Source organism: Quercus suber, unplaced genomic scaffold, assembly GCF_002906115.3.
Source record: "Quercus suber isolate HL8 unplaced genomic scaffold, Cork oak 2.0 scaffold_16, whole genome shotgun sequence".
Taxonomy (NCBI): Eukaryota; Viridiplantae; Streptophyta; class Magnoliopsida; order Fagales; family Fagaceae; genus Quercus; species Quercus suber.
The window spans coordinates 1,620,403-1,636,067 of NW_027069481.1; the positions used below are offsets into that span (position 1 = coordinate 1,620,403).

Here is a 15,665-nt window from a genome sequence, read left to right on the forward strand (position 1 = left end):
AACATCTTTTTTAATATATTTTTTTTAATCATTTCAGGTAGCTAACAATAATTCTGTTCTAAGCTTATATAATTGATTATTTATTAAACCTTTTTTTTAATCCCTGAATTTAATAAAATATGGAAATCATTCGATATAAAAATAATAATTAAAAAAAAATAGCATACAGTACTACCATGAATAATAGGAAATTTTTTCGGATAGGGAAGGGTATCAATGAATCTCACAGTATTGTGAGTTGTGACAAGACCTCCCAAAGTTAATCATTAAGAGGGGAAAAAAAGGATAAGAACAAAAAGTTTGAGCTAGTCAGTGGGGATTAAGACCTTGAAAGAAGTCTTAATTTCTTTCATTAGCCCAAAGTCCTAACCATTATGGCTAATTTAGAATGATAAAGTCTTATAGAAAGAGCATTAGGATGGTGACCTCGCTAAATAAGTAAATATCAAGTGGCCCATGGACCACACAGGCACCATAGGACCAGCACACGTGGCATAATTTCCACATATATGAATTTTTCTTTATTTAATAGAAATCACATATATGAATCATTTGCCTTGAAATGATTTCTTAACTTTTGCAGCTTTTTTTTTTTTTTGGGCCTGAAAAAAGGGTGGATGCAAGCACAAACAATTTAACCTAAACTACAACAAGGCCCAATTTTCTACGATCAGCTTAAAGCACAAAGAGAATAGAACACAAAATGCCCCACCTATGTACCGTCCCAGCAGAAAGAAAAAGGCCGCCTTTTCCAGCCCAAAAAGGCCTTTTTTTGTTTCTCCCTCTAGGATTAAAGGGTTGCCATGTTAGAGGCGAAGGTTGCTCTTAAGTAAGCGCAGGAGAGAGCTCTCTTGAGTTCTTTTTCTTTCATCCGCAGCCAATTTACCTCCAGTTCTGTTTCCCTGCAAATTAATTCTTATAAATCTAAGAACGTTTTCAGAAACACTAAGAGCAAGTTAACAGATGCCCTAAGAATATTGATTTAGGAAATATTTTTAGAAACTTTTTATAAGGAAAGACAAAAGTAATTAATATATTTTTGACGGTTTTTATATTTCTTATAAAAGTAATCAAAACTTTCATAAAATGGTTTATTAATAATTGTCTTAAAGACACTCACTAAAATAACCCTTCACTAAATTGTCAAATTAATCTTCAAGATTTAATTTTTTTGCTCAATTTAGGCATGAGTCAATATGATCCTTTGGTCCATCTCATGATAATATATATATATATATATATTATGTGTGTGTGGGTGTGTCATTCTGTCCAAATCTATTAACAAATAAACTATTTAAAGATTTTTATTTAATAAAATAATAATACTCATCAAAGAATACTATTAGAACAGTTTTAAAAGGAATGACCAAACTGACTTATTTTTAGAAGGAATGCGATTTCCACCTTATGAAGAGTTTCCCTACTACATTGGTTCTAATTCCAACTCTTTAAATTGTGGAGCAAACATGACTTGTCACTGTGACTCTACACTTTCTGGTCGCATCGGAGTAGCAAACAAACAATAAGGGACAATATCAAACTTACCTTAGGTTTCTCAACATCGTCCTCAACATCCAAAGTACTGTAATCCCTCAGCAATATGGATGAAGCAGGCAAAAGTCTCCTAATTTGGACCAAAAAAATAAAAAGATAAAAAGAATTAGGAACAAAAGCTAATACAGATCGATCTTGGGGGGAAAAAATTAATGATTTGTCAGATCCAAAGCAAGACTGACAATAATAAGCAATTCATGACAGTCAACCATTTTTTGTTAGTACCACATGTTTAATGATGAATGCAACCCACTCACCTTTTAGGTTTCTCTGGTTTACAGGAAGTATCAATTCTTGTTTTAATTTCTGGCACATCAACGTCACTTTCTTTTGTAATGGACACATCAACGTCGCTTTCCTTCGTAGATGTAACATCCTTCTTTGATTGAGGTAAATCCAAAAATTCCTACAATGGACACAGAACAAGAAAAAAGAAAAGAAAACAGAAGCAATTTGTAAATTAAATATTTCCCAAAAAATAAAAAGTTTCATTAAAAAGAAATGAGAAGGAAGTTAGAACTCAATTATTCTTTGACAGATCATTTTTTTTTTTTTTTTGAGAATCTTCTTTGACAGATCATGATATCCTTCAATTCTTCAAAAGTTAGCTTTCATCACTTTAGGGTCCGTTTGGTTCCCGTAAAATATTTTCTGGAAAATACCTATTTTCCGGAAATGCTATTTTCCGGAAAAGGAAAATATTTTTAAGTGTTTGGTTGTATTATGAAAATTGTTGTGGAAAATATTTTTATGTGTTTGGTTGTATTAGGAAAATGCTATTTTCGTAACCATTCAACAACAAATTCCGGCAACAACAACATAACAACAACGACAACAACAATCAAACTTAAAAAAAAAAACTGAGTCGTTGACGAGATCGAGGAAGAGAGCGATGGGTCGCCGTCTGGGTTTGGGTCGACGACGAGCTCCGGGTCGAAGGGCTGGGTCGTCGAAGGCAATGGTTCGAAGGTCGAAGGTCGAAGCCTCGTGGGTTCATCGGTGGGGTGCGATCTTCGTTGGATCGGTCTTCGGTGGTAATCTGGGCTCTGGGTTCGCCGGTGAAGTGGAAGATCAGTTTGTGGCGCGAAGGCGAAGTCGAAGATTGTGGGTTCGCGCCGCCGGCAAAGTCGAAGATCGTGGGTTCGTCGGTTCGTGGGTTCGTCCGTTCGTGGCGCCGGCAAAGTCGAAGATCGTGGACTCCGACGATGGGCTGTGGTGGTGGATCGGAGCTCGGGGTGGTTCGTTCTCTCTCTCGCTCTCTCTCTCTCTCGCTGGTGGTTCGTTCTCCCTCTGGTTCTCTCTTTTCCGGAAATGATTTGAAGTGAAATTAAAACCGTAAAATCATTTCCGGGTCAACGGTGAAAATTTTGGTCAACTGAAGCTTATTTTCCGGAAAATGTTATTTTCCTTGTCTTCCAAACAGTGGGCTGAGGTGGTAAATGATTTCCTGAAATCATTTACCACCAAAACAAACACAGCCTTAAACCCCTAAATAAACTCTAGATAAATAAACTTTTGTGCTTATTGTTGGTGGCTGGGTTACCACTGAATTGGCAAAAAAATTGAGTGTGGTTGATAACTTGACAAGATCCAAATACCCAACAACAAAAACAAAGTCGTAGTATCATAACTTTTGGGATTGGCTATGGATTATCAATAGCCTGCCTAATCAGGGTCAACAACATGTGTTCTTCTCCACAATCGTATCCTATCCAAAATCACTCTCTATTACCCTACATAATTAACATGTCATTCAATCCAAATTCCCAACAAAAGATGGAAAAAAGAATTCAGCACTAATATAGATGATCAATCCAGACTCCAGAGAGAACCACATCATTTTCAAAGTTCAAAAGACTTCGGAAAATCTAAAGTAATGTATATGCAAAGAATAGAGGAAATGCAGACAACTTACCGATGGTTTATTAATTTGATCCTCAACATTCAATGCACTGCAATCCCTTGTTGATATTGATGAGGCGGGCAAAGGTTTCCTGATTATTATAACATATTAGATATGAACTCAACCACCCCCCACCAAAAAAAAAAAAAAATGAAAAATAGAAGCATCCAGAGAAATTCTGTCATGAAATTGAGATTCAACTCTGATTATTTTCACCATTAGCTCATGTGTATTTTTTTAAAGATGTTATTTTACAGAACTATATTTTAAAGCCAATTAAAATAGGATCATCCAAACAAGACCTATAAGTGTGCAAATAAACACTTTGAAAATGAAACAACACACCCACTGACCTATTTAACTTCTCAAAATTCAACTCTCTACAGGAAGTATCAAGCACTAATTCACTCTCTGGCACATCAGGGGTGCTGCATCCTTGGGTAAATGCAACATCTTCCTTGGTTGATGCTGGCAGAACTGAAGATTCCTAAAAAAGGAAGAAAAGGAAAGATGAAAGAACCATAAAACCAGCATTTACATTATAGGCTATATGCATCTATAGATAACAGGAATGAGATTTAATTCACAACTATGGAAAGGGAAACTGTAAACACTAGGTTATACAGCATTTCAATCCTTAGGAGATAGCCATGTCAGAAAGCTGACATCCATGATGGGCATATGAATTGATTTATAAACTGAATCCCAAATATAAATAGCCTTAAAAAAGGATTGAACATCCAGCTTGTAAAACTGCTGTTAATGGTTTAGAGCATAACCGAGGCTGCAAAATACCCACATCAACCACTGTGTAAATTGCAATGTGATTCAGTGATTGTGGGGGCAATTTTTGCTTCAAAGGCCAAGGGCTAGACCATGTTGTAACCTTAAGCAAATTTTGTTATCCCACATAGGAAAAAAAGCCTCTCTCTTTGCACCTTATAAGAGATGAGCCAATGGTTGAAGAGGTTCAAGCTAGTGGTACTCTTCAACTATTGGCTCATCCCTTATAAGGTGCAAAGAGGGAGGCTTTCTTTCCTATGTGGGACAACAAAATTTGCCTAAGGTTACAACATGGTCTAGTCCTTGACCTTTGAAGCAAAAATTGCCCCCACATTAAAAGGCTAACCAAACTAATGGTACTCTTCAACCATTGATTCATCCCCTATAAGGTGCAAAGAGAGAGGCTTTCTTTCCTATGTGGGATAACAAAATTTGCTTAAGGTTACAACATGTTCTAGCCCTTAGCCTTTGAAGCAAAAATTGCCCCCACAGTGATATTATACAATTGCATTCTAATCACACTAATAAAGACATTGAGATGAGGACAATAAATATTTTCAGAATTTGAGAACAAATAAAAATTAGATTAATTAACGGATAAAGTTTAGCTACAAAATCAGTTGTAGTCTTAGGCTACAAACTCACTTAATAAAATAAATATTACTACATAGTTTGAAAATCTAACCGTTGAATTACATGTTCTTTACGCTCTTAATGCGCATGTCAATTTTTGTGTCAATCGGATATCATTTACTACATAATTTATTATCTTATATTTTATGCATAATTTTAAATTACAAAAACTTGCAATTTAAAAATTTATTGATGACATATCTATTGATCTTTAATTTTCTTGAAATTTTGCAAACATGGAGAATATAAGAGGAAGATGCAATCTAATGATGAATTTGTCAAAATTCACCTCCAATAAAAAGATATTGAGTGAGTTTGTAACCTAAGGCTACAATCAATTTTGTAGCTAAATTTTGCCTTTAATTAACCTGTCCTAAGAAAAAGTGGTAGAAGCATATAAGTGCAAGAAAATTGACACCAACAAAGAGGCCTGGCGATAGGGTGGGAGATGAAAACAAAGGGATATATTTTAAAGAAGTGGATGGAACGATTTGAGTATCATGTGGCAATGGTTGCATGGCTGAAAAGGCTGAATTTTACGTAATATCTAATCCACCGTATTAATAATTGTCACATATAAGTTAACCTGAACAAACTGCTTTCAAATTTCACTATTTTTTAAATAGCAACTAAAATGTACATAATTACATATTACAGGTGGTGACTTTCTCAAAATTATGAACCAGAACAAAATAGCTGATCTGTTTTATAAAGAAAAAGAGTTGTCTAGACTCTAGACTAACAATTTTGCTTGGAAAGCCACCGTGAGTTCCCCTTATCATGAACGGGACCGCTAGGCCAGTTTAGCACAAAAACAATGCTCTCTCATAAGTCATAACAATTAATAAAAACTAGCACAAAAACAATGCTCGCCTATAATCCATTAATAACAATTCTACATTAGTTCTATGGGCAGAAGTCCATTAACGATTTAATTAGATGGACAGACACTGGTTCATATTTGGATTTCTCTCTCTCTCTCTCTAACAATACAAGTACATCAACTTCATGTGATCAGATCTAGAGAATTTTGATGTGATTTTCTACCAGCTGAATGACCAAGGGGTATGCAAGTTTCTACAAGCTCAAAGCTCTCCATTTTACGGAAGAGCACAAGGCAAGGAAAATGAGAGAACCAACATGGTATCATTGTTCTTTGCTCTTACAGCATGAATTAGGTCCCTCAAAGTCACAATGTATGATTCTATTTGGATTAAAAGCCTGATGAGAAGAGCAGAGTCGACATTTGAATATATGCCACACATAGAATTAGTACTGTTATTTTCTCTAAATTAGCAGTTGTTCATGTGTTTTGCTGGATAACCCACTAGAAGAAATGTGACAAACCTAAGTGTCAATACAGAACCAAAAAAAAAAAGACATTTAAAAATATTACGGAGGCAAAATGCACATTATAATTCAAAGGGACATAAAAGAGAGTTTACCTCATCCTCGGTGAGATATTGGTCCAGCTCTACTGATGAACAGCTGTCACTTCTAACCATGGCATGTGACTGTGAATAGCTGATACCAAACTCTGAAATCCTTGAACTTGTTACTTACAGAAAAAACCAAGACAAAAAGTACACTAGTAGGTAAGGAAGCATGACATCAATGCCTCACCAAGAAATGGTATTCAAGTTCCTTACTGGACATTGATCCCAGATCATGATATTGAGATCCAAGTCCCTTTCAACATGACTGAGCTACCCAGTAAACAAGCACATCAACTATTTCACATGCACAAATCAGATAACTACTGATCATAAGATCTGCGTCTACCAATTTTGGAGCTAATAAAAATAAGATAGGCGATCAATATGCAGATGACTAAGTAATTTTAAATAATAAATAAGTTTAATAGATTTGATATGCCATGAGAACATGTTTTCAACCAATCACATTGTTTCAAGAAAATACAAATTCTTGGCAGGACAAATTGGGTATCCAGATTCTATAAATTAGCCACATTTCAAAAGAAGCTGGGCATCCAATAACCCAGATTCTAAATGTTCCTATATCATATAATAAGCCGTCAAAATTGCATAAATGCATAATACGCAAACTAGAAAAAACTTTTTGAATCAAACCTGGTATATCAGCATCGGAAAAATTATCCTTGATTGCCAAATATTTAGAATCATTTAAATCCTCTGTGTTGTGCCCATTCCCAGAAAAGATATCCCCAATCTGAGTACACATTATCAAAACTACATTATATCCCCAGCTATTCTCAACATGGATAAGAATAAATATCATAATCTTCCTATACTGATATAAGACATGTCCAACACTCATACCTGACAATTCTGCTGGTTGGAGTTTTCAACATGAAGACATGAAGCATTTACGAATTTGACCTCGGTATTACTCACCTGACAATTTGAAAGAAACTTTTCACTCTATGGAGACACTTCCTTATATGAATACACCACTGAAAAATAAGGTGACGCTTCCTTACAGTGGAATAAGATTCTTGCTCCTTTTCAACACTTTCAAATCCACTCATGTTTAGAGAAAAAGATTCACCATTTTCCTTTAAATACAATTCAAATACGTTATATTGACAAAAGCACCCAAAAAACTAAAAGAAAACAAAAGGTAGCTATAATTAACACCATGATCCCCATGATATAGTTGGGCATCACAAAAGATCAGGGCTGGGACAATAGCACCAACACCAAAGCTGTTTTTACCTGAGAGAACGCATCTCTTTCCTGTCTTGGAGAAGAGTCCCACTTTTCCAAGGTGTTGCAGTAAGACGTCTTCAGGCTGGAAGAATGAAGGTCCTCATCTTTCTGAACATTTACCAAAATCTTTGAATAGTGATTACTTTCTTAGAGCATAAGTGCCTGGATATCTTAAATAAAACGAGAAAGTGAACTAGAACAAGAGTGTACTAACTCCAAGAAAAAATACTGAAGAAAATTAAATAACACCATTAACAAGAACAGAGACAGAGAGAGAGAGAGAGAGAGAGAGAGAGACAGAGAGAGACAGAGATAGAAGCTATATGCAAACCTCATCGATTTTACTAGATCCATATCCCTGTAATCCTATTTTGGGCTCAGAACTAGTACATACTTCAACTATGGAGGTTTCCCCATGATTTCCCTTAGAACAAGTACAGCAAGACTTCAAATCCTCCAGCTCCTTCTTCAGGCCAAGGTTTTGAGTCTCTTCAGTCCTAAGTTTTTCTCTAAGACTATTGATTTCACTCTCGGCCACCTGATTAGAACCAGAGTTGTTGAATAGATGGCGCTAGTTAGTTTACTACTGAAATTGCATTGATAGAGATATCAAAGCACTATTTAAAAACAAACAAACAAACCAAAAACAAAACTTGAAATGCAGGGGTGAATTGCAAAGTTTAAGCATAACTTACTATCCACAAATTAATACCTTGAGTTTTTGTTTATAATCCTTCAAGAAAATCCACATAGTTTTGGCAATATTTTCCATAATCTGATGGTTTCTCTCTCTTTCTGCCAAATCCGCAGAGTCCGATTTTGTGCTTGCATTTTCACTAGCATCCAATCTGTTGATTGTTGAGCCCTCTGTAAGCATATCTGTCAGATGCTTTAGAGATAAACCTGACTAAGCAGGACAAGGCTCAACAATTGTGAATGACTAACAGAAAAATATAGAACCATAAAAGAAATGCATTTTAAACAACCTTCCTCCAAAAGTCTGTGCTCATCTACTATGATCTGTCCTTCAAACTGAAATCAAACCAACATACAACAAATGATAAAATTAAACCTAAAATCCAAGGAATATGGAAAACAAAATCCTGCAACATATGATAAACAGCTTGATCAAATTAAAATTCTCAGGAATCAAATCCAACAGCACATAGGATGAACAAGGCAATCAATTTTCGGCCATGCAGTGGACCAAGACACAAGTTTTAAGCTTCAAAAAAGATATGGGATGCTGCTCAGAAACTCCTAAGGGTTATGAAAAATCTTATTTACACCTCAAAATATTTAGGCAGCAGATTAATTGGATCACTTCAACAAGTTGTTTCACACATATATTCCAAAATAATAATTCAACCCCATCAATCAATCACCAAATCAAAGTAATAATAATTAAAGCAGTAAAAGGCACAGATATTATGGTGGTGAACTAGAAAACCAACGAAGAACCTCTTCTATTAAAAAACCATTCTGGGGATCCAATCATGTAGAAATTTACTATAAGTAAATCAGTTACAAATGGTCAACTTACAAAACCTTTGCACAGCTAAACACTCTATTCTAACCTCTACAAACACCCCATTTGCCTTCCGTCCATAGTGGCTCCAAAACCTCTGGAATCTTCCTAAGTGAATCTTCTCCACAAACAAACCTCGTCCGCAACCCGGAACTCAGCAATAACAACCCACTGTTGAAGAAACAACCTCAGTGGTTTCAAGAACGGCTTAGGGCTCAAGGTGAAATAATCACTCAATTGTTCACTGTAAAGGGTCAAAGCACAAGGATGAATTTTTCTATTTAAGGCTCAAGAGGAAGGTTTTCTAGATTGGCTTGGTATATCTCCAAGAACGAAAACTTTCTCTCGAGAAAATTGTGCTTAAGAGTTAAGAGCGTCTTATATCAGTGCATTTAGGTTTGGAGAAATCAAACTTCTAGCAGAATCTTGCTCGAGTTAGAGTCCAGCAAGTGTCTTGCAAAATCTGACTTCTAATTGTTCCACTTGAGGCTTGAGCGAGTCTGAGTTTCATTTGAATGAATTTCCTTTTCTTCAGATTAACTCTTCACAGGCTTTTTAACACCCAACCAAACTTAATTACATTAGATTACAAACCTCTTTGATGCTATGTTTGTTACATGGAATTTGCCAATTTCTATAAACTAACAAGTTACATTGTGCTTGGAAATATATATTTCTTGCAATGTTAAATATCCATGTTTAAGCATGTTTGAACGTTTATATGCATGTGAAACCATAGATAATTGAAAATTCATATAAATAATGAATATTTTAAGGAGAACATGAAAAACATATAACATCCATAAATTCATTTTTAGGGTAATGTAGATGATTTATTTCATTAGTGCTTAAACAAGTGTCAAACATCGGTAGACAACAAGTCCTAATTGAGTTGTGTCAAGTGTCAGCACCAATTTTCACTTGGGGAAGAGTACTACATATCATTCCTTTTTATTTATTTATAGATACACAATGAAATCCATTGTAAATTCAAGAGAGAAACTGCTACCAAATTGTAAGAATACATGGTCAGAGAGAAATTCAGCTTGGCAAGAATGGTCACAACTCAGCATTATAACAGTAAAAAATGAAATCTTTGAAATGTACACAAATAACAATAAGATAAACACTACTTAACCTTATGTTTTACAATGTAATAGCATTAAATGTCAACAACAAACCAGGATAACCTACTCAAATCATATAACATATGGCTATTTTACAACATCCAAGGATCAATGTATTCCATGATATTCTAGGTAATGGCAACATAAATGTAATCAAAAGAGAAGCCTGAACTTTAAAACCATACTCATCACACTTGGAAGCCATCCAAGCCCCATACCTAATTTTCATATTACAAACACCACGAAAAGAAACAGACTTAAGAAATTTCATCAAAGGCTACCAAATATGGGGGTGGGGGAAAATAGTAATTGATAAAAGTAGTACACAAAGAATCCTTTAAAAAAAAAAAAAACCTCTTAAACGGAAATATTTAGCACTCTAAAAGGAAAGAAAGAAATACCACATGAGCATCAAGGCCACTAAGTTTCATTCTTTTGGGCTGCCCAACTCTAGAAAATGCTTGGAAATGCCTCTTGTTACCATTCATCATGGAAGACTCCTCAATATTATTGAACCTAAAAGTGTAAACACGAAAAACAAGTCATTAAAATAAGAAACTAGAAATATATTTTGTTGGAAAATATATATACACGTATTCATATATTTATTTTACTTGATTTTCGTATAAGGTGAAGCTTGTTTTAAAAGGTAGGATGTATCAAGATAGTCTTCTGCTCCTTCTTTGACAGTTAAAATCTGTAAACACAACAAATAAATAAAAAATGCATTAGATTTTTTAGAAGTTGATAAAAGAAAAAGGAAGGGAGAACTTATTTAAGATTACTAATTAGCCATAGAAGATCCGATCAAACAGAGAGCATCACTGTCCATAGTTTTAAATTGCATTTGCAGCATTATTAAATTAAAATTTTGGAAATCAAAGTCTCCATACCAATGTCATCCGCTTCTTGCCTTCCAAATAATCTCTCAGGTATTTGGTCAACTGTTTGATACAGAGTAACTATGTTAAAGATGTCAAGCAAAAAAGGCCGACTAAAAAACAATGTGTAGCATTAATTCCTTGCCAAAAAAGAATCAAAAAGTGAGCCATCCCTTGAGGAGAGGTTTTGGGCGGTTGTAATCTAATATCCATCAATGATATTAACATATGAAATCATTCAAAGAAACATTACCAAGGAGTTTTGGAAATGTTTCTGCAGTGGTTTCTTCGGGTTCTTTTGATGCTCCAGCAATGACTAAAAATCAAGAAAAGAAATATATTACATGCACAGGGAGGGAGGGAGAGAGTGGTAAAGCATAGGACAAAAAGTCCTAAATAATAAAGCAAAACAACTAACAAGTAGATGTTAAGCAAATATACAAACAGTAACAAAAGATAATTATCAACACCATAGCATGGATGTTTAGGTGATATCCATGAAACCAAATTGAGGATACATACTCTTAAGCACAGGCCAAAGACCATTGATGTGTTGTTAATGAAATTGCTTTCAAGCAATCTTGCTCCCTGCAAATTGATAGACTAAAGTTAAGATCCGCATATGCATGACCGAGGTGAAGGGTGAGGTTGTGGATTCAAGACCTTGGTATATGTGTAACTTATCAATGAAAAAATTATATAAAAAAAAAAAAATCACGGCCAAGGTTACAACATCAAACACATGACATTTTCCTTCACCGCTTAAGATAAAGTGATATGACCCGACCTAAAAATCATACCCTAAGTGAGTTATTTCCAAATTATATTAAAGTTCAAGTTTGCATACTGTTAAACTCATGAATGTACAAGAATTGAGAAAAGAGGGGGAGAATGCAATTCCAATAATTCCCTAGAGTTCCAATGCTTCAATATTTGTTATGTTGAGAACATCCCTAAGACATTTTGCATCCAACATGATTGAAATGTAGACCTAAATCCCAAATTAAAACTTCAGTCTAGCTCCAAAAAACTATAATTTTTAATATCTTAAAAAGTATAGAGCACGTTCTGAGCTTCAAGTCATAAACATTAACAATAAATCTAGTGATACAAAATTTTTCATAACTGCTAATGTGATTAGCGCATGATAAAAGTGGTGTTAGTAGTTGACCCATGTGAAAGTACTGTTGCTTTGATTACAACTTGCAACCTTAGAAAGTTTTGAAAAATTTTGTCACTAGCATTGCTCTAGATATTATCCCATATTATTTTGAAACTGCACAAATTATCAAAGTTCTAGGAGAGCAGTCATCTAGATAATCATATATGCAAGTATCATCATCCCCTAGGGTGCATAAAACCTGATAATACCAGTTTTATAAGGACAGAGCAGCTTATTTCAAAGGTAAAGAACCTGATTCCCAGTCCTTTTTTCTCTTTCAGCCCCAGCAAGGTCAACAATAGTTAGGACAGCATTGTTATCAACTTCATCAGCCTTGTTAACAACACTGCTAATATTAATGATGCACTGCGACCGGCTACAAGCATGTAAAAGAAAAATAAATAAACATGATAGTCAGACAAAATCATATCTATCAAGTTAACATATCCATATTCCATAAATTAAATTAGTAATATAGTCACCATAATCAAGTAAACAAAATTAAATTAAATTAGTAATATAATCACCAACCATAAAACCTGCTTTAAGAGCTCCAAAGTTCTTTTTGGGGAAAGAGGAGATGAGGGGGATGGGAAACCCACTACAACTTTTAGAGGTTAAAAACAACCTTAAGGCTAACACTGAAATTTGGAGCATTTAAGAAAGCTCTACAATTCACTGTTCATGCTTTATAAATCCTGAAATTTAAAACCCTATTCACTGTAATTTGTCAAACACTCAAAATACTAAAGATATTTTCAACTTAAGCTTTACTTCCTACAGCAATCCAAAAGAAAATTCCAAACGGGCATTCACATAAGTTACAAATCCAATCCTCAAAAAACAAGTCCAAAAGGAGAAAAGGAAACAACAAAAAGAGAAAATCAACTAATTCTTCAATTAATTGGTTTTAAGCATGATCCAATATTGATGGTCAAGTTGACCTACCAATCACATAGTTGTTGACAAGATGATGATTATTGCTCAACTTATTGTAAGTCATAAAATGATAATTCATGAAGAATAAATTCCTATTTGAAGCTTCTTATCAAATTCAATGAGTTATAAGGAAATCACTTTGTGAAACCACTTTAGGCTTCAGCTGGTAAACCTTTTGGATGAACATGATGTTCAAGCTTTAAAAGTTACACATCCAGACTCTAAAGATGAAGCATAATAAAATCAGACCAACCAACACAACCACCTAAATGAACATACATCAAGGGTCACTTTCCTTAAAAAGAACACACTGCATCACTTTCTCATTTATACAATTGTTTACATTCCTTAAAAATCCAAAATTTGAAGATAAGATGATTATCAGCTAGGATATCTGAAATCTTCCTTTTAAATAGAAAATCAGTTGCCATGACATGGTTTTCAAGTGTCAAAGACACAGTGACAAGCTAGTTTCTTCCCCAAGATACATTCAACAAGCTTCCAGAAACAGTGAACCAATTTTCTATACAGAATTGAAAATCATTTTCCTTTCCTAAAATACCTTAAACACAATTTCTGGAAAATTGAACCAATTCACTAATACTAGAACAAGTCATTTAATAATAAAATTGAGGTTCTTTCAATAAAAGACCTAGAAACTAATCAATATGAAGAGCTACCACTGCATAGAGCAAGTGGCAAAACTTCGGTTGAGCTTAGAGGGGGAAGATGAGTGAGCCCACAACCCCACCAAACAACAATATAAAACTCGCAAAAATTGTTTCCAATTTTTTTTATCTGTTACTACAAATTCAATAACAATAGTACTAATAAGAGAAAACCCCCCCCCCCCCCCCCCCCCATGGTCTTTGCTTGCACCATGCACCTTGACTGGCTGTTTGCATTTGTCATTCCCGTGGCTCGTTTTAGCATCGAACAAGCTATTAATGATTCTGCCTGCCCAGCATCAGATATGGCAACCTGTTTACATTAATCAAGTACATGAACACGTCATATTTGAAGATTAATACCCATCATCAATGTACATTTTAGGTAATTATCCATCATGAGTTCATGACTCTACATCAGTCAATGAAACAAGACGGCATAATACCGAAACAGCTACAAACCTCTTGGAGCCCTTTTATAGTTGATTGCTGCATGCTCAATTCAGTTCCACCAGCTGACAAATCGTATACCTTCTCTCCTTTCCCCCGTTCAGAATATATTTCAAAAATCGAAATACAAAATGACCTGAAATTATATCATCATGAATAATAAAAAATATGGTAATTTATTCTAGAGGACTCTAGATGTAGACAACACATGGAGACAACATTAAATTGAACAATTGAAGGACAAATGTACTAATAATGCTATTATTCCCTAAATTAATTTACAGTTAAGTCTCTCCGGCAAAACCACATGAATACAATTCAATGGACTAAAAAAAAAAATCATAGATTTCTCAAATCGAATGTAGAAATCCATCAAATAATTAGAACATTTTTACAAGATTGCTAGTTACCTCGACTTTGAACCACTTCCCTCGGACTGTTTAAAAATCTGTTGAAGCACAAGTGGTACCATACCCGGTTCCCTTGGAGTTCCGAAAACTGTGTGAGTCTTGCCGGAACCACTTGGTCCCAATGCAGCAAGCATTCCACTTTTACCCCTAAGAAAATCCTCCACTAGAGGCCTCACCATTCTCTCATACACTTCACCCTATTTGTCAATTTCAACGAGAAATTCCAAAAACTAAGTTACAGAGAAAAAAATATATACGTTTATCTTTTCTTGCATATTCTAGGTAACCAAACAGAAGCGAAAAGAAAGAGAAACCTGAGACGAGTCGATCGAAAACACATGGGAAAATCCTTCGTAAACCTCAGACTTGATTCGCTTCGACTCTTTTAGGGCCAAGGGCGGCGATAACGTCACCGAGTGAGAATCATTGACTGTAATACAAACTTCATCGGTCTTCTTCGTCTTCGCGCTCTTGTCCATCGCAGCGTTCTTCTTCGCTGGGTTCTGTGGCCACGCGTTCTTGGCTCTGGCCCTAGGGTTTTGATCGCCAACGGTGGCATTTCGCCCCAAAGGCTTGGGCAGCAAAAGAGGCCGAATTCTGAGGTAGACTTTGAGATCCTCAGAAATTGGGCCTTTCGGAGGTGAAGGTGAAGGGTCCTCTAGTGGTTTAGGGTTTTGGGGGACTTCGATTGCAAGAATATCGTGAATTGGGAATGAGGGAATGTCTCTTGTGGCTGTTGAAGAATATGGAGGAACGTTGGGAATTTGAGTGGCGGTTGTGGCCGGTGTAGCTCTGGCTTTTCTGTGAGGGTTTCTACGCACAGTCACTGTGCTTGGACATGGTGGAGGACTTTTCATCTCCATTTTCGCTTTCTTTGCTTCTCGGTCTTCGGTTTCACTCGCTTCCCTCTATTTATATTTTGGCGGAAAAACAATGG

The 15,665-nt window shown here is 35.3% G+C and overlaps 1 protein-coding gene across 3 annotated transcripts; it reads right to left on the minus strand.

Moving 5' to 3' along the window:
• Positions 1–299: 299 nt before the first annotated feature.
• On the minus strand, positions 300–15,665 carry LOC111993036 (kinesin-like protein KIN-6). Of its 3 annotated transcripts, none has more exons than XM_024024885.2 (23): positions 15,043–15,665; positions 14,729–14,925; positions 14,331–14,454; positions 14,087–14,181; positions 12,514–12,637; positions 11,622–11,687; positions 11,353–11,415; positions 11,112–11,162; positions 10,833–10,915; positions 10,620–10,734; positions 8,550–8,595; positions 8,276–8,442; positions 7,895–8,101; positions 7,570–7,671; positions 7,335–7,409; positions 7,174–7,248; positions 6,964–7,063; positions 6,319–6,410; positions 3,811–3,944; positions 3,470–3,548; positions 1,812–1,960; positions 1,546–1,624; positions 300–902 (listed from the first exon to the last, which is right to left on the minus strand). In XM_024024885.2, exons 1-23 carry the CDS (start codon positions 15,589–15,591, stop codon positions 807–809), a joined length of 2,868 nt encoding a protein of 955 aa, XP_023880653.1. In that variant the 5' UTR covers positions 15,592–15,665; the 3' UTR covers positions 300–806. The 3 variants fall into 3 exon arrangements, with proteins under 3 accessions (XP_023880653.1, XP_023880652.1, XP_023880654.1); XM_024024884.2 differs by having other exon boundaries at positions 8,276–8,466; XM_024024886.2 differs by having other exon boundaries at positions 8,276–8,430; positions 15,043–15,664.

What these genes read in the sequence shown, in the direction of transcription:
- LOC111993036 (XM_024024884.2), bottom strand. Translation starts at nt 15,591, where the DNA reads ATGGAGATGAAAAGTCCTCCACCATGTCCAAGCACAGTGACTGTGCGT. An exon ending in TCACCTTATACGAAAATCAA is followed by an intron (nt 10,735 to 10,832) that starts GTAAAATAAATA and finishes TTACACTTTTAG; the next exon opens with GTTCAATAATATTGAGGAGT. An exon ending in GATCTAGTAAAATCGATGAG is followed by an intron (nt 7,672 to 7,894) that starts GTTTGCATATAG and finishes GTAAATGTTCAG; the next exon opens with AAAGATGAGGACCTTCATTC.